Genomic DNA, 26,312 nt, shown 5'->3' with positions numbered 1-26,312 from the left:
CCAGCCGACAGGCCCGCTTTGTGGAAATGAGACGGGCCCGCCCCTTCCCGGCCCATCCCCGCTAAATCTAAGGCCTGATTGGCCCAGGCTCTAGAAGCCTGGACCAATCAGGCCTTAGGTATAGCAGGTCCGCCCATCCCCACTAATCCTAAGGCCTGGTTCCGACAGGAGAAGTTGGGCATCCTCCTGTCGGCGATTACCAGTTTGGAGGGAGGGGGAGTTCAGGGTTCGGGGTCCGACAGGAGGAATTGGGCATCCTCCTGCCGGTGATGGGACAGACGGCCGCGGCCGCTATACTTATTGCAGCAGGGAGATCCCTTGCCGCGATCAGTATAGCGGCCGCGTCTACTTACAATGTAGACCAGCAGTTTGCTGGCCTACATTTTAAGCGTCTCTTCCTCTACTAGGGAGACGCATAGGGCCGCCTAAGTTCGCCTAAGGCCTTTAGGCGAGCTTAGGCGTCTTGCGGGCCTCCCTAGGCTCCCGGAGGCGCCTTCAATATAGGCGGCCTGCCTGGGGAGTATTTTTTTTTTAAATGTGCATCCCGATTGGCTGATTAGACAGCTGTAGGACGCCTACAGCTGCCTAAAATCGGGACGCACTTTAGAGAATCAGGGCCTGAATGTCTGCGCCCATACTATTTAGCGCTCCTTTTACAAAGGTGCGCTAAGCGTTTTAGTGCACGCTAACCACGCGCTAAATGCTAACGTGTGCATGTTAGTCTATGGATGCGTTAGCATGCGCGTATATTTAGCATGCGCTAAAACGCATAATGCACCTTAGTAAAACAAGGGATTAGTGTGTTTACTTTTACCAGTGCCATCATAGTGCTACTTTAACTTTATTTATAAGCAAATTCTGTATCTTCCCCAAGCTAAGCAATGACTAGGTTTTGTAATTATGTTTTATGCTTATTCAAGTTCAAAATATTGCCTTCCGAGTCACATAAATCAAGGCAGTTTTCAATTGAGGAGGAAAGTGTACTCCAATAGAATTGTTCTGAGTGACTGAAAGCTAAAAGAAGAGGAAAGAAAAAAAATAAACCCCAAGAAGGTAGCATCTCAATATCACTATGAGTCCTTAGGCTTGATTTTTAATAAGGATTTTAAGAGGTTGTGCCGTTGCATAACTTCAGTTCCTTTGGAAGAACTCCACTGCTGATCATGAAGTGCTCACCTCAGTTTCCTTTTGTATTCGTCCCCTGAGAGAGACTCTCCTGGAAACTCTGGGGCATCTCCAGCTCCCCATTCAGGTGACAGCTAAAGCACACAAAAGAACGATAAGTTTCTTTGCAACGATAGTCAAGTTATTCATGGTTGTTAACACAGAACAGATAAGACAGGGATTATCTGGAAAAAACACAATCTAATGCTGAATGTACTGTAGTACAAGTCAGCCCAGATCTAGAAACATGGGTTTGGGTTTCACCAGCTCAAAGGGTGGTTAAATGAGATAGAAAAGCACCGGTCCCATGGATTTGGAAGTTTCTGGATTAGAGGTTTCAGGCAAAGAAGGCCTCTCGTGAATTTGGACACAATGAAACACTGGGAATATAGTGCTTGATCTATCAGGATATCATAGGCTTTATTTACTGTGATTGCTTTATAATCACTTTGCCGGATCTCCACAGGAACCTGCTACTTAACCTTTGTTTATGGCTTCATATAACTGTTATCTTTTCCTCATTATACATAGGTGCTCATTGTTCCCTGTTGCACCTATGGCTATGAATATGTTTGTATTATTTATACAGTACGAATTACTTATGTAATAATTTTATGCAAAACTTTCAATAAAAAGATTTAAAATGGAATGGAGAGTACTACGATACAATCTAATAGAGGACACATAGGGGCTCATTTTCAAAAAAGATAGATGTCCAAAAGATGGCATAAACTGACACTTGGGCAGCTTACTAGATAAAAATTTCCAAGTGGGCATTTTCGTAACTGACTTTTTAGACGTCTTTCTGGTTGTTTTGTCTCCAGTGTGTCTAAATCTTAAGGGGACATGTTAAAGGTGTGTTTTGGGTGAGAATAGGGCAGGCTTAGCAATTAGATGTTTTACAGTGATAATCATACTAGTAGGGAGAAAATCACTAAGATTCTGTGATGAAAATAATAGTATTCTTTATTGAATCACAGCTCTTTATTTTGTTTTTAGCTATCAAGCTAATATATTAAAATCAAACGTTTATCATTCTCAACAAAATGATGATTCAGTTTCCAATAACGCTGCAACTAATCATATGATTAGATGATATATCGCAATGTCTAAAAAATCCAACCTTTTACCGCACCCATGGCGGAACAAATGTAAAAATCAATAGCAGCGTCAATGGGTTGTGCAAAAGTACAAATTGTGCAAAGAATTTTTTTAATATAATGTGCTGAAGTGCTCTTAAAGTGCTAGATAAAGTGCCAAGTGCTTTTTACTTCAATGCCTGGCCCCCCCGTTTTCTTCGTCAGGAGGGGTCTAGGTAAAAACAAACTAACATTAAAAACATTACAGCAATCAATCAAATACACATTCAATATTGTAACTGAATCTCACCAATCATCTATCAAATATCAAAACTTCTCTATTATCAATGTAAAGGTTGTTAAACATACCTTCTCAGGCAAACTACATCGGGGAACGACACCGGAAGAGGAACTGGCTAAAGTCGCTCAAACTTCCGGATTTAAATAGATACGCACACACTAATACACCTGGCTGGTTGAAATGCTGCAATTAAAGCAGCGGAAATGGCGTTATATCCGAGGGCACCACGCATACATCTACATGTTTAACCACTCGATTTCTGAATTTAAACCATTAGGAGATAAGGTATTCCAATTGTTAATAAAACGCTGTTCTTTCTGCAATAAAAGTTTACATATATCTCCTTCATATTGATCAATGTGGATAAGCACTGTATATTTAAGATCTTGTAACGAATGATCCTCCCTCAACCAGTGATCCACCAGGGGGGCGGACTCTCTGCCTCTGCGGATATTGCTGAGATGTTCAACAATACGAGTTTTAATTTTTCTGCTGGTTTGACCAATATACAATAAACCGCAGGGGCAGATCACGCAGTACACAACTCCCTGGGAATCACAGTTGGTGCCTGTAGTGAGATCAAACTTCTTACCCTGTGAATTTGGAATAAATATAAAGGATTGACCCCATATAAGGTTACAAGTGCTACAATGACCACAAGGTTTATGAGCTGACAATCTTTGTCTGCAATAAGGTCGCTTCCTGTGTCTAAGCTTTTCACCCAAGTTACTAGCCCTAGTGAAGGCAAATTTAGGTGTATCCCTAAATTACATTACATTACATTACATTACATTACATTCGGGATTTCTATTCCGCCATTACCTTGCGGTTCAAGGCGGATTACAAAAGGTTAGTTTAAGGACAGGATTACAATGAATTAAAGAATTACAGAATTACAGAGTTAGAGAATTACAGAATTACATAATTACAGAATTGCATGAATTATAATGAATATCTAGATAGGTAAGATGTAGATCTTAAGGGCTTTTAGAGGTCGTGTTGTTATTGCTGTTTTAGGAATTTCTTGAAAAGTGTGGTTTTTATTTCTTTTCTGAACGTCTTATAGTCTGGGGTTGTCATCAGAAGGTTGGATATCTGGTTGTCTAGTCTTGCAGCCTGTGTGGCTAGGAGGCCGTCATATTGTTTTGTTCTTTTTACTTCTTTGGATGGGGGGGGTATGAATGGGGAGTGCGTTTTTCTGTGTCTGGTGTTGGTTGCTTGGATGAGGCGATTGTTCAGGTATGATGGGCTGTCTCCGTGTAGGGTTTTAAATAATATGCAGTAGAATTTGAATTGGATTCTTTCTTGGATTTGGAGCCAGTGTGAGTTGATGAAGGCCTCAGTGATGTGGTCGTTTTTTCTCAGTGAATAGGCGAGTCTTAAGGCTGTATTTTGGATTGTTTGGAGTTGTCTTATCGTATTTGCTGGACATGGGAGGAATAGTATGTTACAGTGAAGAATGAAGAATGGTATTGAACAATGGGCCAATATTTTAAAATTATTTTCTTAATAGCATTACTATTACTAGTAAATGGTAAAACACACACCGTATGAGAGTCATTATCCTTCTCTGTTGGTCGCATAAGCCAAGAGCGGTGACAGTTCTTGGCTCGCTTCCACGCTCTTTTGATAATTTTTTTAGGATAACCACGTTCAACGAATTTGTAATACAAATCCTTAGCTTGATTATTAAATTCGGCGTATGCGAAGAAATTGGCCCACTGGAATGCTATTCTTAAGTGAACGAGGGTGAAAGCTTTGATACTGGAGGAGAGCATTACGGTCAGATGGTTTTCTGTGTAGACTGGTGGAGATAGCCTGATCATGAATATAAAGACTGATGTCCAAAAATGATATACGGGCCCTATCCTTCTTATACGTAAATCTGATGTTAGGGTCCCTCTGATTAATTTCAATAAGAAACTCATCAAGCTCCTCCTCTCCACCAGTCCACACAAAAAACACATCATCAATAAAACGCCTCCAGCATCTTACGTGACAGAAATGGTTGGAACTGTACACAAACGTCTCCTCAAAGTTGGACATGTAGAGGCAGGCTATAGTGGGGGCAACTGCTGCCCCCATTGCTACCCCCTTAGTTTGTAAATAAAGAGTATTTGCAAACTTGAAGTAGTTATTAAAAATAACCACTTCAGCCAATTGTAAAAGGAAATGTTTTTTAGACTCTGTTATGTCCAATTTAGAAGATGTAGATTCTACAACAGTCAAAGCTGCCTGCTGGGGGACGTTTGTGTACAGTGCCATGACATCTGCTGTCACCAAGATGCTGTTATCGGGTAACGGTTGTTGACACAATCGGTCAATTATTTGTAGAAAATGGGACGAGTCCCTAATGTGTGATTTAGCATATGGAACAAATTTCTTCAAATACCCGTCAAGGTATTTGGATAATGGTTCCAATACTGAATCAATACCCACTACAATCGGGCGACCGGGGGGATGAGTGCTAGATTTATGTATTTTGGGGATAAAGTATATGTGTGGTGTCCTCGGATAATTGTTGGTCAAGAAACGCAATTCCTTAAATGAAATCAATTCTTCACTCTTGGCTGATTGAACTAACTGGTCTACTTTTTGTTTAATAGCATTAGTGGGGTCTTCCAATAATACAGTGTAATAAGTAGTATCATGTAATTGGCTAAGGGCTTCTCTTTGATAATCCATATAGTCCTGAATGACAATCCCACCCCCTTTATCGGCCCTATGTATAATTATAGTTTGATCATTTTGTAAATCCTGAATGATCTTAATCTGATCTGAGGAAATATTAGAATTACATCTGATATTCTGAGTTTCTAAGTTTTTAACATCTCTTAATACTAATCTTTCAAAAGTAGTAACTAAGATTACTGCTATTGATTTTTACATTTGTTCCGCCATGTGTGCGGTAAAAGGTTGGATTTTTTAGACATTGCGATATATTACATTACATTACATTACATTAGGGATTTCTATTCCGCCATTACCTTGCGGTTCAAGGCGGATTACAAAAGGTTAATTAAAAAAGTAGAGTTACAATGATTAGCTAGAGAGGTAAGTTGTAGATCTTATAAACATTTAACGTGTTGTTGTGGGTGAGGTGGTTTGTAAAAGAATTAATAGGTGGTCGCAGTGGAGGTTCTTTTGTTATTATTAGTGCGGTAATGGGTAGGTCTAATGTCAGTTTTAGAGTTGCTAAGAGGTCGTGATGTTATTGCTGCTTCAGGAATTTCTTGAAAAGTATGGTTTTTATTTCCTTTCTGAACGTCCTATAGTCTGGGGTGGTCATCAGAAGGTTGGAGATCTGGTTGTCCAGTCTTGCGGCTCGAGTGGCTAGGAGGCCGTCGTGTAGTTTTGTTCTTTTGACTTCCTTGATTGGGGGGGGTATGAATGGGGAGTGCGTTTTTCTGTGTCTGGTAGTGGGTGCTTGGATGAGGCGATTGTTCAAGTATGATGGGCTGTCTCCGTGTAGGGTTTTAAATAATATGCAGTAGAATTTGAATTGGATTCTTTCTTGGATTGGAAGCCAATGTGAGTTGATGAAGGCTTCCGTGATGTGATCATGTTTTCTCAATGAATAGATGAGTCTCAAAGCTGTATTTTGGATTGTTTGAAGTTGTCTAATCGTCGTTGCAGGGCAAGGAAGGAAGAGGATGTTGCAGTAGTCCAATATACCTAGTATTAGGGATTGCACTATAAGTTGGAATTGTGTTCTTTCAAAGAATTTTCGGACTTGTCTCAGATTTCTCATGATTGCGAATGATTTCTGAATTGTTTTATTTATTTGCGGTTGCATAGTGCCGCGTCTGTCTATGGTCATGCCAAGCAGTTTTATGGTGGTTTGGATGGGGTATTTGATTGCGTTTATATCTAGGTTGATTGTGGTTTGGACCTTGTCATTTTCGAGAAGGATGAATTTGGTTTTGTCTTGGTTGAGTTTAAGTTTGTGGTTTTTCATCCAGGTTGTGACTGTTTCAAGTGTTTGGTGAAGTTTGTCTGTCATGGTAGGTTTAGAATGATCGTATGGGATGAGGATGGTGATGTCATCGGCATAACTATAGGTGGTTATGCCTAGATTGTCCAGATGCGTTCCTAGAGAAGCAGTGTAGAGGTTGAAGAGGGTAGGGGATAGTGGAGATCCTTGTGGTACGCCGCAGGGGTTTGACCAGGATTCTGACTTTTCTTTGTTAGATTTTACACTGTAGGTTCTGAGTTTTAGGAATCCTTCAAACCAAGAGTATACTTTATCTGAGATGCCTATTGCGTCTAAGATCTGTAGAAGGATGTTGTGATCCACTAAGTCGAATGCCGCAGTTAGGTCCAGTTGTATGAGCAGCATTTTTTTCCCTGTACTAATCATATGATTAGTTGCAGCGTTATTGGAAACTGAATCATCATTTTGTTGAGAATGATAAACGTTTGATTTTAATATATTAGCTTGATAGCTAAAAACAAAATAAAGAGCTGTGATTCAATAAAGATTACAGTGATAATCAAACATTTTACAAAACGTTCAGGGCACAATTTGAATGTTTTGGGCTAGATCTGTTTTTAAAACGAATAAGGTCCAAAAAAAGTACCCAAACTGACCAGATGACCACTGGAGGGATGAAAATATGTCTCCCCCACACACTCCCCTGGTGGTCACTGATCCCTTCCCACCTCCCAAACATCTGCATGAAATAGTACATATCTGTCTCCATGATAGCTGCAGATACTATGGCCAGTCATAGTAGAGCTGCAAGCAGGTTTCTGGAGTAGGCTGGTGGGCAGTGCAGTGGAAGAGGACCTAGGCCCATATGCCATCCTAACTATTACACTTATGGTGGAAAATGTGAGCCCACCAAAAAGCTACTGTACTGCCATATAGGTGACACTTGTAGGCATAAGGGCTATTGGGGTGGTAGACAGGTGGGTATAGTAGGATTTTTGTGAGTTTTGGAGGGCTCACCATATATGTATGGGAGTTATGGTGAGAAGTGTACCTTGTACCCTTAATGTGAAGATTACAGCCACGGGTCCTCCATCTTCCTGCGCATCCCCTCCCACTTATGCTGAAACAGGAAGCACTTCATGCAGGAGGAGGGGATATGTCAGGAAGAAAAACGAGGACCCATGGCTGGCAGAATAAACATGTCACAAGGCTAGCACAATTGGAGCATTTTGTTTTGTTGGTTTCTTAAATCCTTGCTAGGTTTTGGAAGAGGCTGGGTGGAGCAGCTGATATTCAAACCATTAACTGGTTAAATAAGTGGTTAAAGTTAGGATAGCGAAAATACCTGTCCCAACTTTAGCTGATGAGCTAATTGGGAATCAGTCTTAATATTGGCTGGTGTCTGGTTAACTTCCAGTAGCGTACATGAGGGTTTCTGGTCCTCTACCCTCAACCTATTCTGAGAACAAGTAGAGCCCATGACAAAGCCTCCCAATTCCCCACTCCCTGTAGGATCTCCTGGGCCTACCTTTGACATCTTTTGTGGTCTATAGGGTAGGAACAATGCCCCTTGCTCCCGCCAATGGCCACTGTTACTTCTAGTAGCAGTTTTGCAGTGGATGCTCTCCACTTAAAAGAATTAATAGTGTATGAGGAGTTCCTTGAATGACTGAGAGGACACATCAGGAGCGACTAATATGAATCACTTCATTTGCTCTTGTTTCCCTTTGTCTGTAGGAAGCCTGCTGTTCCTTTAGATACTGTATACGAGACAAAGAAATAACAATTTATACGTTTTTTACCAAACCTTAAACAGATGATTTGTTATTACCTTTAGCCTCTTGTCCAGGTATGCTGGAGGTACCCATCCTTGCCTTGAGGGGCTGGATTTAGTAGGTTTAGTCCTGACAAGCCACTTAAGAAGATGAGCTGAGTCAAGGACTTCTACATACTGCCCCTCTTTCAAAGTGATGGCTTCTTTGTCAACTCCAGCGGGTGTGTAGTCAGCCATGACCATGTAGATATCAAAAATCTATAGATGGAAGGAATTTGGGAAAGTTATAGCAATATCAGCCATAAACTCAGTTTGTGTTTATTTAAAATGTATAGTCTTAAGACATCGCCTGAACGTCCTAACATTCCTATACAACTGTCTTCAGTGTTTACTAAAACTGTATTCTCTTTATTCAAAGCAGAGATTTTACGGTGGCCCAAATGATGAAGTCACAATTGTCTTATTTTGGTCACACTGTCAGGAGAGAAAGATCATTGGAGAGGGACATCATGTCTGGGAAGATCGAAGGAACCAGGATGGCTGGACGTGTTGAAAACAACCATGGGGATGATGGTGGAGGGCTTTACTGGACTAGCACAAAACTGATTTCTGTTTAGATCTGTAATTCATGGCTAGGACTCGGGCATGAATCCAAGACATCAAACTAACTTTATTTTGCCCAAATTCTTTTTATTCCATTTATGAATTTAATTTGTATTGTAACATATTTCAAGTGTTTCCCCAGTGAAGGCACCCAATAGGACCCTCCAACCCCTGATACTAACCAAAAGCCATTTTAGAAAACGATGCAGGGCAACCTGAGGCTTCAGCTATTCTCACAGCTGAACTCACAACTGTTAGAACAGCAGTAAATATGACTTACCTGGCACTTTTAATTAGCTGTTTGACGAGCAAAGGACCAACTGACTTATTTTTATTTATTATTTATTTACATTTCTTATATACCATTTCTATTTGAAGTGGTTTACATTCAGATACATTGATATTACTAGTGGAACCTGTTCAGTGCCTTTTTGTGGATGGGGGACTTTAGTGGGGGTAGTAGTGAAAGATAGTGGGCTTGAGGGCAGTGAAGGATTATATTTATGGCGAGGGGCCTCAGTGGGTGGGAGAACTGATTGGGAAATGTGTCGACAGAGGCAGAGAAGGGGGAAGAGAGGGCGCATGTCTGGATGATATTTTACCCTGTAATTTTTGATCAGCACGTCTAGCAGTAGATATTACATCTATTTTTTAAATTCTAGCATTATACCTTCTATAAAGCTTTGTAATGTTCATATACAGTTCAATCTCCTCTGATATTTATTTTTATACCTCTCCTCTGGAATCTCCATCCTCTGACTCTGAGGAGGACTCCACTGCAATGGATGAAGGTCTGGACCTGCCATGTCGTGGAGAGGCAGATGGTGTCTTTGTTTCGTCATCACTGTCCACTCCAGTAACTCCTGGGACTCGGAGTGAGGCTATAATCAAATAAAGCAATAGTGATCACCAACTGTAAAGATAAGCATCTCTTGTCACAAAGATCAATTTATTAAAACTGAAATGACCTTTTTTTTTAACATGCATCATTCTCTATATCAGGGGTAGGGAACTCTGGTCCTCGAGAGCCATATTTCAGTCGGATTTTTAGGATTTCCTCAATGAATATGCATTGAAAGCAGTGCATGCAAATAGATCTCATGCATATTCATTGGGGAAATCCTGAAAACCTGACTGGAATACGGCTCTCGAGGACCAGAGTTCCACCCCTGCTCTATATCATAAAATACAAAATAAACTTGTCTCACATGGCTTTCTAAGCATGTTTCTTCATGGTGAAGAACCTCTTGCGTCTGTCTGTCTTTCATATGCATTGTTTTGGCCCTTTCTCTGAAATTTGGCTGAAACTTGGTAGAGGAATCTCTTACTGATATGCTAACACTTCAGTGAAATCTCATCCATGTATGTACTGGGAGAAAAGGACTTTCATGGATGGATTGGAGTGGGTGGGAAGAGACATGATAAATACGAGGGGGTTGATATGCAAAGCAATTTCACCAGCCCAAAAAGGCTTCTGGCCAGTTAAGTCACAAGTTTGAGGCTATCCACTGATACACAAGTGCCACTGAATATCACCACAAACTCCTAAACTCAAAGCTGGCTTTTTATGGGGGGGTCTGTGGGCTGAATCAGCACTTATGTGGTTAAGTGCCAATATTCAGTATTAACTGCTTATAGTGGTCAGTTGGACTGCATAAAAGTCAGTCTTGTCTTTATAGTGTTGCTATTGTGGCTAAGTGTTGACTATCGCACTTAACTGCATGAGAGATAGCCGTCCACATAAACTTGGATATTGGACATGGCCTGACATTGAATAATCTAGGTTAAACACCGCTGGTAGCTAGAAACAAAAATAGTCATCATTGTCAGCTGAATACCAACCCCAAGAAAATGAGAGAATATGCCGTACTTCTGCTATGCAAGAAGCACACGCTTTTCCAATTTGTTTTATTTTTATGGCCCTGCAGATTCCTACTACCTGTTTGGGCTTTCCAGATTCTCTAAAAGTAGCCTCTGCTGGGCTACATATTGATTGGCCTTCATTTGCAAAAACCTTTCCTCTTCCTCTCTCTTCCCTCCATCGAAATAGAAAACATAACATCTAGCCATTACAGCGACAGTCGTTGGCCAGGGGTGGCAGATTGTGGCTCCTTCCAGAATCCAGTTCAGATGTAACCGGATAGGCACTAGGACTTTTCCCCTTATCCCTTAAGGTTTAAAATATTACCTCAAACAAGAGAAAAATCCAACAGGAACTGCAGCAAATCCAAGCGAAAAGCAAAAACCCAAAACAACTGCAGACTATGTACAAGATGCAGGCACTGTTAATTTCAAACTCTAATGGTATATACAACCTTATTACCAACCGAGGGACCCAACACGGTCCGTGTTTCGGACAACAAACCTTCCTCAGGGGTCCTAATAAACATAAACATAGAGTGTAAATAAAACTTAGAAAATATTTCTATGCTCACCATTCACCATTAATTTTTCATATTTTATTGTTTGCATTATGCACACCATCACCTGTCTCACCCATTAAGATATTTTCTAAGTTTTATTTACACTCTATGTTTATTAGGACCCCTGAGGAAGGTTTGTTGTCCGAAACACGGACCATGTCGGGTCCCTCGGTTGGTAATAAGGTTGTATATACCATTAGAGTTTGAAATAAACAGTGCCTGCATCTTGTACATAGTCTGCAGTTTTAAAATATTGCCTCAACAGCATCTTCACGCCTAGTTAGTCCAATGGGCAGATGTTGTATTCAGGAATCAAAAATGGTCTCAGGTACCAGGTTTTGAAAAGCTGTCGGGACGCCCGGACATGTCCTCTAAAAGAAAAGTCTAAAAGAGAACGTGTTTGGGGAAATCCGGACGTCTGGTAACCCTAAACGTGGGTAAAGAAAAGTCTAAAAGAGGACGTGTTTGGGGAAATGCGGACGTCTGGTAACCCTAAACGTGGGTGCCGGTAGGTGCCCTACCGATGCCTAAGTACAAAACGCAGTTTAAAAGAGCTTTTAAAATAAATTTCAAGGAACCTACCAGAGCCTAAAAAACAGCACCAGATTTTCGCCTATGGAGGTGCTTTATGACGCCTAATGCCACAGTAGGCCTGGCTAATGCCGGACGTGGTGACAGGCGCTGTAAAGTGCCTCCACAGGCTGATTCATGTCAAAGATAGACGCCAAAAATGATATTCAGAGAGTCGATTCACATACACATATCTGGAACATTACTGTTCGGAGATCAGCCTTGGTGTTATTTGGAGCTTCCTTACATTTCCATCCCCGTCGGCCTGGAGCCTCTACATTCCTTCGTTGGACTGCAGTGATAGCTATCAAATGTATTTTGCTTAAGTGGATGGAATCTGAGGCTCCTGACTATTCCTTATGGCGTAGTCACATGATTACGTTGCTTTCTTGGGAACGGAGAGGAGTCCAGGACATTTCTTCCTTGCCTGGAAGGGCCTTTCAACGAATTTGGGAGCCTTTTTGGACCACATTGTCTCCGGTGGCTCGCAGCCGCATTTTGAACTGTTGAAGTCCCTGAGATTTGTCTTTTTCTTTGTTTTCTTTATTTTTGTTTGGCATCAGTGAGAGTGGGGGGGGGGGTTGTGGGTTGGGTGGGTTTGTTGGATTTTGTGTAAAATTTGGAGCTATTGGTTTTTCTCTGTACTTGTTTCTTCTTGTTGCTTTTCTTGGTGCTCAATAAAATATATTTGACGATCCATGGGCATACAATAAAACTTCTGAAATTTAGCATTTACAATCTTATATCATTTACTTTAAACTAAAGATAATAAAATCAGTACATCAGAAAGTACATAATATTTCCATGACCTAGCATCAAAAAATCAGAATCAAGCAAAAAGAAACAGAATTAAAGCACCTTACCCTTCACATATCTACAAAAAATAAACTACAGATGAAAACATTTTCTCCGGATGACTTTCCAAGCTTCTTAAAATATTTTTATATTACTGCCCTCAGCGGCTCCTGGTACACTGGATTCTTGTTCTTTTGACTAAGTGCTTACCTTGTGTGATCTTGGCAGATACCATTTCAGTTATGTGGGAAGTCAGTTTCTGTAGAAAATCCTCTGTTCCCACATCAGCCAAAGAAACGTGAGGTCTAGGTTCTTCTTCACTAGTCCTGGCTTCTGCAGAAAGACAGACATGTCCAAACTAAACCAAGTAACATCTGAAAATCAAGCCTACTGGTACTATTACAGGACATTGGATAGGAACACTGAGGGGGATTGTATTTGATATACCACCTTTCTGAGATTACAATCAGAGAGGTTTACACATTATGGACCAAATTCTGTGTATGGTGCCTTAAGTTGTGTGTGCAAATCAGTGGGCATAACTGATTGTGCAAATCAGTTATGCTCACTGATTTGCACACACAACTTAATTGCTTAACAAGATGAATCAGCGCTGATAATTGACAATTAACACCTACTAATTGATGCTAATTGGCAGTAGTTAGAATTTACATGTGGAGCTTTGTAGACACATTGGGCTAGATTCACTAAGCAAACTGATCGTGTACCGATCGGGTTTGCGACCCCTTAGCGACCAAATTTTCCTCCAGCCCGATTCACTAATCTGTTTTGCGATCCGATTCCAATCCGCGCATGCAAATGAGGGGAACTGCATGCAAAGTAGGTAGGGACGCGATTCACTAAACAAATTTCCCAATCCGACAAGGCTGGCTGATCAACTCAAAAAGCGACTGCTGGGGACCAGTCGAAAACGTCTTTTCGACTATCCAGCTCCAGCCCTGCTCTCTGCTGCCCTGAACCTCTCCTGCCCTTCCCCGCACTGTGAGCCCATGGTTTTGCATGTTGGTAAGAAAAATCTCATGCATGAATATAGGCTGTCCGGGGCGGGTACTTGGAGAAACCTCCCAGTAAAGAGACTTGGGAGTTCTGATCGACAAGTTGATGAAGCTGTCAACGCAATGCGTGGCGGCGACGAAAAGGGCGAACAGAATGCTAGGAATGATTAAGAAGGGGATCACGAACAGATTGGAGAAGGTTATCATGCCACTGAACCGGGCCATGGTGTGCCCTCACCTGGAGTACTACGTCCAGCACTGGTCGCTGTACATGAAGAAGGACATGGTACTACTCAAAAGGGTCCAGAGAAGAGTGACTAAAATGGTTAAGGGGACTGAGGAGTTGCCGTACAGTGAGAGACTGGAGAAACTGGGCCTCTTCTCCCTTGAAAAGAGGAGATTGAGAGGGGACATGATCGAAACATTCAAAATGCTGAAGGGAATAGACTTAGCAGATAAAGACAGATTGTTCACCCTCTCCAAGGTAGGGAGAACGAGAGGGCACTTTCTAAAGTTGAAAGGGGATAGATTCAATACAAACATAAGGAAGTTCTTCTTCACCCAGAGAGTGGTATAAAACTGGAACAATCTTCTGGAGTCTGTTATAGGGGGGAAAACCCTCCTGGGATTCAAGACAAAGTTGGACAAGTTCATGCTAAACTGGAACATATGCAGGTGAGGCTGGACTCATTTAGGGAACTAGTCTTTGACCTGTGGGGCCTCCGCGTGAGCGGACTGCTGGGCACGATGGACCACTGGTCTGACCCAGCAGCAGATTCTTATGTTCTTAAATACTGAGTGGAATGGAAAGGGTAGATGTGAATCTTGTGTTTTACATTTTCTACAAATACTAGGACTAGGGGGCATGCGATGAAGCTACTAAGAAGTAGATTTAAAACAAACTGAAGAAAATATTTCCTCAAACAATGTGTAATTAAATTCTGGAATTTGTTGCCAGAGAACATGGTGGACAAGGCTTAGACTTAGTCGTACAGCATGTATAACCAAAAGTTATACAGCACAGGATCGACGGAACTTGGACGTTGTGACTTAGACCATTTAAACATGTCACAAAAAACCACCTAAAGTCACCAGATAAGCACTGCAAACACATAATACAGACCCCCACACACTACCCCCAGTGATCACCGACACCCCCCAATCCCATAAAAATTGTAATCACACTTTTAAAATTCAGCCTCCAGACCATCATCACCTGGCAGCCTGGCATAGGAAAGCCTAGCTGTCCAGCACAGTGGCAGCTTAAGCCGTATTGGGGGTGGGTTAGGAACCCATGGAGAGGAGGCCCCATGCCCATAAGCCCCTGTAATCGCTGCATTAATACTGAAACATGTGCCCTCCCCTATACACACCCAAAACCCTTTTGCACTGGCATATAAGTGGCTCCTGCAGCCATAAGGGCTATTGGGGTGGTAGAGAAGTGGATCTAGGGTATTCTGGAGGTGGTTTGGGGGGCTCACCGTGACCTATAAGGGAGCTGAAGTGAGATGATGACATGGCACCCTTTTTGTGAAGTTCACAGCAGTGCCCTGTAAGGTACTCCACTATTTAGGTGCCACATCTGGGTGTTCAATCCATCACTTTGCAGACCCCTCCCACGTCCAACAGGGCTTGTTCTAGGCATTTTTGACTTGGAGGAAAAGTTGGACGAAATGTGGTATAATGTGGTATAAAGATGGACGATTTAGTGACTTGGACGATCAGATCAGCAGGATGAATCCTTAGATGATTTTTGAAACAAAAAAAAATTTGGACGTATTTTTCGAAAATGTGTCCTAGGCTGATTTTTACTTTGAACGACTTGCAACTTAGACGAAAACGGAATTAGATGTTCCTTTTGATTATGCCCCTCTTTGTGTTTTGTGATCAGTGTTTTTCATATAGAATAAAAATAAAGTTATAAAAAAAATCTCCAGTAGAGGAGAAACAATTGAAACTTTTGTAGTCAGTAATAAATAAGGATTAGAGCATGACAAGGAACATAGGCAATGTAAGATATGTTTATTTTCCTCTAGCGTCATGTGTCCTGGGACAAAGTTGGCATCAGAAGGAGAAATTAGGTTCTTACCTGCTAATTTACTTTCTTTTAGCTTCTCCAGACCAGTAGAGGTTAACTTTACGAATGGGTATATATCTAATCATGACCAGCAGGTGGAGACTGAAAACAAAACTTTGGGACAGTATATACTATCCTCCCTTCTCTATTTCCCTCAGTCTGCCGAATAGCCAAGCAGAACCAAGAACTGGAAAACAGGAAGAAAACAATACTCCGAACAGGAGTAACAAATAACATACCCAAATGCTGTTGGAAAATGCAGAGGAGAAATACCCGAAGGAAAATGTCCCCACAGCTCGCCAGCTAAGCCAGCCGAGCCACAGCCGCTGTTCTTTAATTCTCCCCGGCCCTAGAAAAATACTAGAACCCGCAGCAAAAAACAAAAACTGCCCGCGAAAACAGCCCCAACAACAACAACAACAACAGACAGGGTGGGGACCTCTACTGGTCTGGAGAAGCTAAAAGAAAGTAAATTAGCAGGTAAGAACCTAATTTCTCCTTCTTTAGCACTCTCCAGACCAGTAGAGGTTAACTTTACGAATGGGACGTACCAAAGCAGTCCCTCTCACGGGCGGGACCCCCGAAGGGCCGATACCAGAACACGCTCACCGAACACCGCGTCCCGACGCGCCTGAACATCTACCCGATAATGTCTAACAAAAGAATACAAGGAGGACCAAACCGCAGCCTTACAAATATCCACCGGAGGCACGAGCGACGACTCAGCCCAAGAAGCCGCCTGACCCCGAGTGGAATGAGCCTTGAGAAACTCCGGAACAGGCTGCTGTTTCAGAAGATAAGCGGAAGCAATCGTCTCCTTGATCCAGCGCGCAATAGTAGCCTTAGAAGCGCCAGCTCCCCGACGAGGACCAGCCAGGAGGACAAAGAGATGATCGGACTTCCGGAATTCCTGGGTCCGCTGCACATCAGAGCGAAGGACCCGACCGACATCCAACTTGCGCAGCTGCCGTTGCTCAGAAGAGCCCTCCCGACCACCCAAGACCGGGAGAACCACCGATTGATTGACATGAAAAGGAGAAACAACCTTCGGCAGAAAGGAAGGAACAGGCCGCAAGACGACCCGCTCCCTAGACAACTCCAAGAAGGGAGCCCTACAAGAGAAAGCCTGCAGCTCAGAAATACGCCTAGCAGAAGTAATGGCCACCAAAAAGACCGCCTTCAAAGTAAGGTCCTTCAAAGAACAGTCGTCCAAGGGCTCGAAAGGCGGGCGCACCAAAACAGAGAGAACCAGATTAAGATCCCAAGAGGGAACCGAGGGCCGTAGGGGAGGCCTAAGCAACTTGGCCGCCCGCAGAAACCGAAACACATCAGGAAGAGCCGATAAACGCTGACCTGACACCAACCCTCGAAAGGCCGACAGGGCCGCAAGATGAACCCGGAGAGAAGACCAAGCCAGGCCTCTATCCAGGCCATCCTGCAAGAACTCTAGAATGTTAGGCAGAGAAGCGCGAAAAGAGGTCACTCCCCGCGCCCGACACCATTCCTCAAAGAGACGCCAAACCCGCACATAAGCCCGAGAGGTAGAAAGCCTCCGGGACCCCAACAGTGTAGCGATCACCTTGTCTGAATATCCCTTCTTGCTAAGGCGACCCCTTTCAAGAGCCACGCCGTAAGACAGAAGGGAGACGGGTCGAACATGGGAATGGGACCCTGCATCAGAAGGTCGTCCGAGAGAGGCAGAGGAAGAGGAACCGCCACCAGGTGCCTCACCAAATCCGCATACCACGGACGTCGAGGCCAATCCGGAGCCACCAGCACCACCAAACCCGGATGGTGAACAATGCGAAGAAGCACTCTGCCCACCAGCGGCCAAGGAGGGAACACATACAACAGCCCCTCCGTTGGCCACGGCTGGACCAGAGCATCCAGACCCTCGGCCAGCCCTTCCCTGCGACGACTGAAGAAGCGGGGCACTTTGGCGTTGCCACTCGTGGCCATCAGGTCCATCAGGGGCTGCCCCCAATCTTGCACTATCAACCGAAACGCTCCGGCGCCGAGAAACCACTCTCCTGGATCCAGGAAGTGACGACTGAGGAAGTCTGCCTGAACATTTTCTACCCCGGCTATATGAGAAACCGAGAGGTCCAGAAGATGGGACTCCGCCCAAACCATGAGCCGAGCCGCCTCCTGCGCCACAGGAGTGCTCTTGGTGCCCCCCTGACGATTGACATAAGCCACCGCCGTGGCATTGTCCGACAGGACTCTGACCGACTTGCCCAGCAAAAGGGAGTGGAAAGCTAACAGCGCCAGCCTGACCGCTCTGGTCTCCAACCCGTTGATCGACCAGGAGGCCTCCTCCGCGGACCAGGTGCCCCGAGCTGAGTGGCCCATAAACCCCCAACCGAGGAGACTCGCATCCGTAAGGAGCACCGTCCACTGCGGGAGATCCAGACCCACCCCCTGAACCAGGTGAGGGGACCGGAGCCACCAGCGCAGACTGCAGCGCGCCAAGCCTCGCAGGGGAACCGGAACATCCAAATCTTGCCTCCGGGGAGACCACCTCCGGAGCAGAGCATACTGAAGAGGACGCATGTGGGCCCGCGCCCACCTCACCACGTCCAGGGACGCCGCCATTGACCCCAGGACTTGGAGGAAATCTCGCGCCCGAGGACCCCGGGACGCCAAAAGCAGGCGAATCTGAGATTGCAATTTGCTCACCCGGGCCTCTGGAAGGAAGACCTTCCCCAAGGAGATGTCGAACATAACCCCAAGGCACTCCAGACGCTGAGCCGGGACCAACCGACTCTTGGAAAGGTTGACCACCCAGCCCAGCGACCGGAGAAACTCCACCACCCGAGCCGTAACCCGGGAGCTCTCCTGCAACGACTTTGCCCGAATCAACCAGTCGTCCAGGTAGGGGTGAACCAGGATGCCCACCGACCGCAAGGCTGCCGCGACGACCACCATTACCGTGGTGAACGTCCGAGGAGCCGTGGCCAGACCAAAGGGAAGCGCACAGAACTGAAAGTGCCGCCCCAAGATCGCAAAGCGAAGGAAGTGCTGATGAGAGGCCCGAATTGGAACCTGCAAGTAGGCCTCCGTCAGATCGAGAGACGTAAGAAACTCCCCCGGCTGAACCGCCAGAATGACCGACCGCAGCTTTTCCATGCGGAAAGACGGAATCTTGAGAGCTCTGTTGACCCCTTTCAAATCCAGGATGGGCCGAAAGGTCCCCTCCTTTATGGCCACCACAAAGTAAATGGAGTACCTGCCGGTGCCCCACTCCGTAGGGGACACCGGCACCACTGCCTCGAGATCTAGCAAACGCTGAAGGGTCTGACGAAAAGCCTGCGTCTTCCATGGAGTCTGACATGGAGAAGCGAGGAAAAGGTCCGGCAGAGAGCGGGTAAACTCCAGAGCGTAACCGTCCCGCACCACCTCAAGGACCCACTGATCGGACGCGATCTCGGCCCATTTGGGGAAAAATTTTCGCAGCCGGGCCCCCACCGGAACCAAAGGGGGCGCCGGCAAGGAGTCATTGCGCAGGACGGGAAGCGGGGGAACCGGCGGAGGGATTCCCTGCCCCCCGACGGGCCCCCCGAAAGGGCTGCATGCGCTGGAAGAACCGACCCCGGGAAAAACCCTGAGCCGGGAAAGAAGCAGCCCCACGCCCCGGGCGATACTTGCGAAATTCCCGCAAACGCCCCCGGGCAGCCCCACACCTAGACGCAGGGCGGGCACGGTCCTCAGGCAGACGGGGCACCTTCGAGTCCGTCAGAGTCTGAATCAACTCATCTAATTCCTCTCCAAACAAAAAGACCCCCTAAAGGGAACTTTAGTAAACTTAGCTTTGGACGCAGAATCCGCCGCCCAAGCGCGCAGCCACAAAATACGCCGCGCGGCCATGCCATAGACTTAGCCGAAATCCGCACCAAGTCATAAAGAGCATCTGAGAGGAACGAGGCAGCCATCGCAATCTTCGCTACCTCCTGATCCACTAGAGACCAGTCATCAGACTCCCGATCCAGGACACGCTCAGCCCACCGAAACACGGCGCGAGCGACTAGCTCCCCACAAACAGCCGCCTGGACCCCAAAGGCAGAGACATCAAAATCATACTTAAGAAGTGTCTCTAACGCACGCGCCTCCGAGACCCTAAGAGCAGAACCGTCCATAACAGGCACGGTATGCCGCTTAGGAAGTGCCGAGACCACCGCGTTCCCCATTGGCGAAATTAAGGTAGCCCCACCTCCCTCCGGGACGGGATACCCAAGAGCCAAGGCGCACACCAAACGAAACTGCGCCCATAGGCCACTGCGCCAACACAAAATCCCGCAAATCCTGACGCACAGGAAAAGAGCGGGAACCAGGACAGACCCCCTGAAGCAGAGGGGCCCCCATACGCGGGGTCTCCGGCGGCACAACTGCAAAAATGCAGCACCAAGGAGACCTGCTACACAGGTCTAAAAGCTCATCCCTCTGAATAAAAAAGCGCACCACGGACGCATCTGCTCTGGAAGACGGGAAACCCGCCGCCCCGCTGCCAACAGGCGTCCCCTCTAGAGGATCCTGGAAGCCCGCCAAAGCAGCCAGGTCCTCAACCAGGCCAACACGCTCCTCCGCCCACCAATTCGCAATCCAAGCCCCCCCGCGGGCGCTTGGATGAGGGAGGAGGAAGAGGGGACGCCAAACGAAAAGAGGGAGGCAAAGCCATAGGGGGCGCGGAGGGAAACCCCCCCCGAAACCCCCCAGGCGCACGTGGGACCCCCAAAAGTCCGCACAAAGAAAGAAAATAAATTGGGGGCAAAAAACCCCTGGGGGTCCCCAGGGACTCCCTGCCCCAGCAGGGGTCCATGCTGAAACCTGCCCCTGTGTTCGCCATACAGGGGGAAGGTCACCTGAGGTTGCAGACAAAATGGAGGGGCCAGACAAAGAAAATGGCGAAGTTCCCGCCAAAAATGCTCCCTCCATGGCCTGTAGCGGCTGAGAAGACTGAAAAGTCTCAGCCGCTAAGACAGGCAAGTCGGCATCAGCTGTCAAAAAATCAGCTGAGAGGGAATCCTTCGGGGAATCCCTCCGTGGGCGGTTGTGGAAGACTGGGCTTCCCCACTGCTCCAAGCCGACTCGCGAGGCACCATCGGCGGGGAGCTCTGGGCGCCTGCAGCCGCTGCCGACGGAGCTCCACCACCTCACCGACCCAAATCGCCGAGTTCAGGCCGGCCGCGAGTGCCTCGCGGCTGGACTCATTTGTGTCCTACTCCCCCGGAGAAGGGCACAATTGCTCCATACGCGACCTAGCTATAAAAAAGTGCTGGTTACATGAAAAAATACAGTAAAATACAGTTTTCTTAAAGGGAAACAACCCTTCAGACCAGCACTACCTCAGGATTTTTTTTTTTTTTTTTTTACAGAACAGACTCCACAGGCTCTCGAAGCAATATGCCTTGCTTGACTTAGGGGGCAAGGCTTACTGCTGAGGCTCCTCTAAAAAAATGTGGGGAGGTGGAGGAAGTGGGGGGAGGGACCCCGCTCGTGACCCGCCGGGTTTGACACCCCCGAGGTCGGACGGACCCCCAAACAGGGTCCGACCAAGCTCCGTCCGGCCAAAAACAGGGACAATAAACCCCTAAACAAATTCCAACAGCCCTACCAAGAGAGATGGGTACAGATCACTCAACACCTGCTGGAGACTGAAAGAAGACTGAGGGAAATAGAGAAGGGAGGATAGTATATACTGTCCCAAAGTTTTGTTTTCAGTCTCCACCTGCTGGTCATGATTAGATATATACCCATTCGTAAAGTTAACCTCTACTGGTCTGGAGAGTGCTAAAGAAGAGTAGAACTATAAAATATCAAAAGTTCATGTATTGCCAATATATTTGGACACTCAAAATTATCAGATTCCATAAAAAGTCTAAGATATACTTAAGTGATAAGAGAAAAAACATCAACTAGATACTGATTCAACATCTGTCAACTGAGGGTACTGAGGGCTTGAAGAAAACAAACAAACAAAAGCAATAGAGAGGATGTGTCCCAGTAGTTAGAGTACTGGGCTAAGAGCCATACCAGCCAGGGTTCTAATCTTAAGAACATAAGAATAGCCTCACTGGGTCAGACCAATGGTCCATCAAGCCCAGTAGCCCGTTCTCACGGTGGCCAATCCAGGTCACTAGTACCTGGCCAAAACCCTAGGAGTAGCAACATTCCATGCTACCGATCCAGGACAAGCAGTGGCTTCCCCCGTGTCTTTCTCAATAACAGACTATGAACTTTTCCTCCAGGAACTTGCTTCATCCATTGACATATGGTTTGGTAAACCACTATCTGAATGCTTATCACCACTACACAAAAATTTTTAGGTTTATAGTGCTCTAAAATAATAAATGTAATTAATGATGAGCAGGATTAAAAAAGAGAACATAAGAATTGCTGCTGCTGGGTCAGACCAGCGGTCCATCGTGCCCAGCAGTCCGCTCACGCGGCGGGCCCTAGGTCAAAGACCAGTGCCCTAACTGAGACTAGCCCTACTAAGGGCAGAGTTAGGGAAAGGCAATATCAGTTTGGCTAACAGTTCAGATATTTAATATAAAGAATCTTAGGGCTCCTTTTACTAAGCCATGTTAGGGCTTTAACACGCGGAATAGCGCACGCTACATTGACACACGCGCTAGACCTTAACGCCAGTATTGAGCCGGCGTTAGTTCTAGAAGCGTAGCGCGTGGCGTAGTGCACGGTAATTTCCTGCATGTGCTAAAAACGCTAGCGCACCTTCATAAAAGCAGCCCTTAGTGTGCCCCCTTGCTAATTCATCAGGGAAATGAGAAATTATAATCTCTTACCTTTCTTTGGAGCATCAAAATCAGTGAAAGAGCCCTCAGGCTCGGGAGGCTGGACCGAGATACCAATCTCACTGCAGAATGGAAAAGAAAGATAAACACGTAACTCATTCAGGAAAATGCTAAAAAAAAAAACCAAACCACAACTATTTGTAGATGCATTTCTTTGGGCAATTGATCCTATGTAAAGATTGAATCTGTCTGTTTTGTTCTTACGTTGCTCCGACTTTTTAATATTTTATGTGTGCAACTTTTTGCAAACCGTTTTGGAGAAAAAAACGGTATAGAAATTTATTTATTCCTATCTCTCCTCTCTTCAACCTTCCAAAGTCCTTTAGATTGTAGTCTTGTCACAATGTTTATTTTCTTATCTTTTCCTCTATCTCTATTTTTCACTTCTTTATTACTCTCAAGGTACTTTAGTTAGATTGTGAGCCTTCGGGACAGTAAGGGAATTTCTAAGTACCTATCTTACTTAATCCATTATAAAATACTAACACCCCAATTTAGCCACAACTGCTGATGTTTGCTCTCTGAGAGGTGAAAATGGGCACATCAAAATGCAACTGTTAGGCACCTACTATTACTACTACTACTAATTTCTATAGCGCAACTAGACATTCGCAACGCTGTACATCAAAACATAGAAGAGACAGTCCCTGCTCAAAAGAGCTTACAATCTGTTCGAGACAAACTGGACAAGAAGGTGCATCAATACACAGTGCTCAGGTGAGGGAATTACAGAGGGAATGATAAGACAGATATTGGTGCATAGCAGGTGGGTTGGAGTCTGGAATTGAAAGCAGTTCCAAAATACTTCCAGGGACCAAGCTTGACAGGGAATCTTCAGGAAAAAGGTGCCACCCAACATGAACAAACGAGATTTCAATTCCAAAAATTTCTTACGTCTTTCCTGAGTGGCTCTAGAGAATTACACAGGGGCAGAATATGTCCCCGTCCTCGTGGTTAATCGCGAGACACCATCCCCGTGTCATTCTTTAAGGAGAGAGGGAAGAATCAGAGTATGAATGGCCACAACCACTGACCCGCAAGCTTTGCTTTGAAGAATGCTGGTGTAGAAGGACTGAGGTTGAGAGAGACACTAAAGAATGACAGTTTCTGGTATCCAGAGCAGATATTATGATGTCATAATGCCTCACTCCACCAATGCCTTAGAACCAACTTCATCAGTGATATCACAATGGATTCATTATCCCATACTTGGCTCACATAAGAATCAGAGTATGAATGGGCTCAGCCACTGACCCTCAAGGCTTGCTTTGAAGAATGCTGGTGTAGAAGGACTGAGGTTGAGAGAGACAATGCAGAATGATGATGACGCTAACTCATTTTGGTGCTTAACTGCTGTTTGCGCACCTAAAGATAGGTTCCTAATTGATGCCTACATTTTGGTGAATTATATACTGTAGAATTAGGGGGTAGGAGAAATTAGGTTCCTAGATAAAAATTTATCCTCTGCTAAGCACCTAAATTTAGGCATGGCCAGGGGTGGAGGAAGTGCAGTAAGCAGATGAAGCCTCTGAGCATAGGTGAACATTGTTTTGCTCGGAAATGTGATCCAGTACTTAAAACTTGGGATAGCAGAGAGGCAAGGGTATACTGTATATGATCAATTCTGTTTTAATTAATTAAAAAACAAACATTTGTTATAAGGTCTCTTAATAGGTCTAAAATTAGTTCATCTAGGAATATTTAATCTTTTCAGCCTGGTGCGAAGGAAGTTAAATATTAGCTTGCTTGAAAGGTCTCAGTTTAGGTGCTGAAGAACTTAAGTGCACGACAGAAAAGTGGGATTTGGGTGTGATTGTATGTGATGATCTTAAGGTGGCAAAACAGGTTGAAAAGGTGAAGGCGAAAGCTAGAAAGATGCTAGGGTGCATAGGAAGAGGTATGGCTAGTAGGAAAAAGGAGGTATTGGTGCCCCTGTATAAGACTTTGGTGAGACCTCATTTAGAATATTGCGTACAATTCTGGAGGCCGCACCTTCAAAAAGATATAGAAAGGATGGAGTCGGTCCAGAAGAAGTCTTCTAAAATGGTATGTGGTCTTCATCATAAGATGTATGGGGACAGACTTAAAGATCTCAATCTGTATACTTTGGAAGAAAGGTGGGAGAGGGGAGATACGATAGACACGTTTAAATTCAATAAACCAAAAAACTGTTATTAGCCTAGTGGTGGAGATACCCCTTGAAAAACCATTTATAATCAGTGGAAAAAAAGCCTCAACTTATGAAGAATATACAGACGGCAACCCAATGAGTTTAGAAACATAGAAACATAGAAAGATGACGGCAGAAAAGGGCTACAGCCCACCAAGTCTGCCCACTCTACTGTCCCACCCCATTAAGTCAGAGTGCTGCTCGACCTGCGTAGAGATCCCATGTGGATGTCCCATTTATTCTTAAAGTTGAGCACGCTAGTGGCTTTGGTCACCTGCACCGGTAGTTTGTTCCAGTGATCCACCACCCTTTCTGTAAAGAAATACTTCCTGGTGTCACCACCAAATCTCCCTCCTCTGAGTTTGAGCGGGTGCCCCCTTGTGACTGAAGGTCCCTTAGGAAAGAATATGTCGTTTTCCACCTCGACACGACCTGTGACGTACTTAAATGTCTCAATCATGTCACCCCTCTCCCTGCGCTCCTCTAGAGAGTAGAGCCGCAATTTGCCCAGTCTTTCCTCGTATGAGAGACCCTTTAGTCCGGAGACCATCCTAGTGGCCATTCGCTGGACTGACTCAGCTCGAAGTACATCTTTACGGTAATGTGGCCTCCAGAATTGTACACAGTACTCCAGATGAGGTCTCACCATGGCTCTGTACAGTGGCATTATGACTTCAGGTTTACGGCTGACGAAGCTTCTATTGATACATCCCATCATTCGCCTTGCCTTGGATGAGGCTTTCTCTACTTGTTTGGCAGCCTTCATGTCTGCACTGATGATTACTCCCAAGTCCCGTTTTTCTGAGGTCGTAGCTAGTGTTTCTCCATTCAAGGTATATGTTCTGCATGGATTTCTGCTGCCGAGATGCATCACCTTACACTTCTTTGCGTTGAAACCCAGCTGCCATGTTGAGGACCAGTTTTCTAACTTGATCAGATCCTGCGCCATACCATCCGCGAGATCGCTTTCACCTACTATATTACACAGTTTGGCGTCGTCGGCAAACAGCGTTACTTTTCCCTGAAGCCCTCGGGTCAAGTCCCTTATGAATATGTTAAAAAGGGATGGTCCCAGGACTGAGCCCTGCGGTACTCCGCTAGTCATCTCCGATGTCTTAGAGAGGGTGCCACTGACCACCACCCTCTGAAGTCTTCCACTCAGCCAGTCATTGACCCATGCCGTTAGTTTCTCACCTAACCCCATCGATTTCATCTTGTTTAATAGTCTACGGTGTGGGACACTGTCAAATGCTTTACTGAAATCCAAGTACACTATGTCCAGAGACTCTCCCGAGTCTAGCTTTCCTGTCACCCAGTCGAAGAAGCTGATAAGATTGGATTGGCATGACCTGCCCCTAGTGAATCCATGTTGACAGGGATCCTTCAGATTCCCCTCATCCAATATCGTGTCTAATTTCCCTTTAAGTAGAGTTTCCATGAGTTTACACACTATTGATGTGAGACTTACTGGTCTGTAATTCGCAGCCTCCGCTCTGAAACCTTTTTTGTGCAGAGGAACAACATTGGCAGTTTTCCAGTCCAGGGGAACTCTCCCCGTACTTAGGGAGAGATTGAAGAGCATGGCTAACGGTTC

At 45.2% G+C, this 26,312-nt stretch overlaps 1 protein-coding gene across 16 annotated transcripts in view; it reads right to left on the bottom strand.

Moving 5' to 3' along the window:
• Nucleotides 1-26,312, bottom strand: part of OBSCN (obscurin, cytoskeletal calmodulin and titin-interacting RhoGEF) — a 762,040-nt gene that overhangs the window by 233,746 nt on the left and 501,982 nt on the right. For all 16 annotated transcript variants that reach the window (XM_033931804.1, XM_033931806.1, XM_033931805.1 and 13 more), the window contains 5 exons: nt 22,540-22,610; nt 12,854-12,976; nt 9,588-9,736; nt 8,310-8,510; nt 1,177-1,259 (listed from right to left, as the gene is read on the bottom strand). In XM_033931804.1, coding sequence (XP_033787695.1) covers nt 1,177-1,259; nt 8,310-8,510; nt 9,588-9,736; nt 12,854-12,976; nt 22,540-22,610 — 627 coding nt within the window. The remainder of the gene's footprint in view (nt 1-1,176; nt 1,260-8,309; nt 8,511-9,587; nt 9,737-12,853; nt 12,977-22,539; nt 22,611-26,312) is intronic.

This window comes from Geotrypetes seraphini, chromosome 2, assembly GCF_902459505.1.
Source record: "Geotrypetes seraphini chromosome 2, aGeoSer1.1, whole genome shotgun sequence".
Taxonomy (NCBI): Eukaryota; Metazoa; Chordata; class Amphibia; order Gymnophiona; family Dermophiidae; genus Geotrypetes; species Geotrypetes seraphini.
Note: the sequence above shows the minus strand (reverse complement) of the source record. Positions and strands in the feature narration are given on the sequence as shown.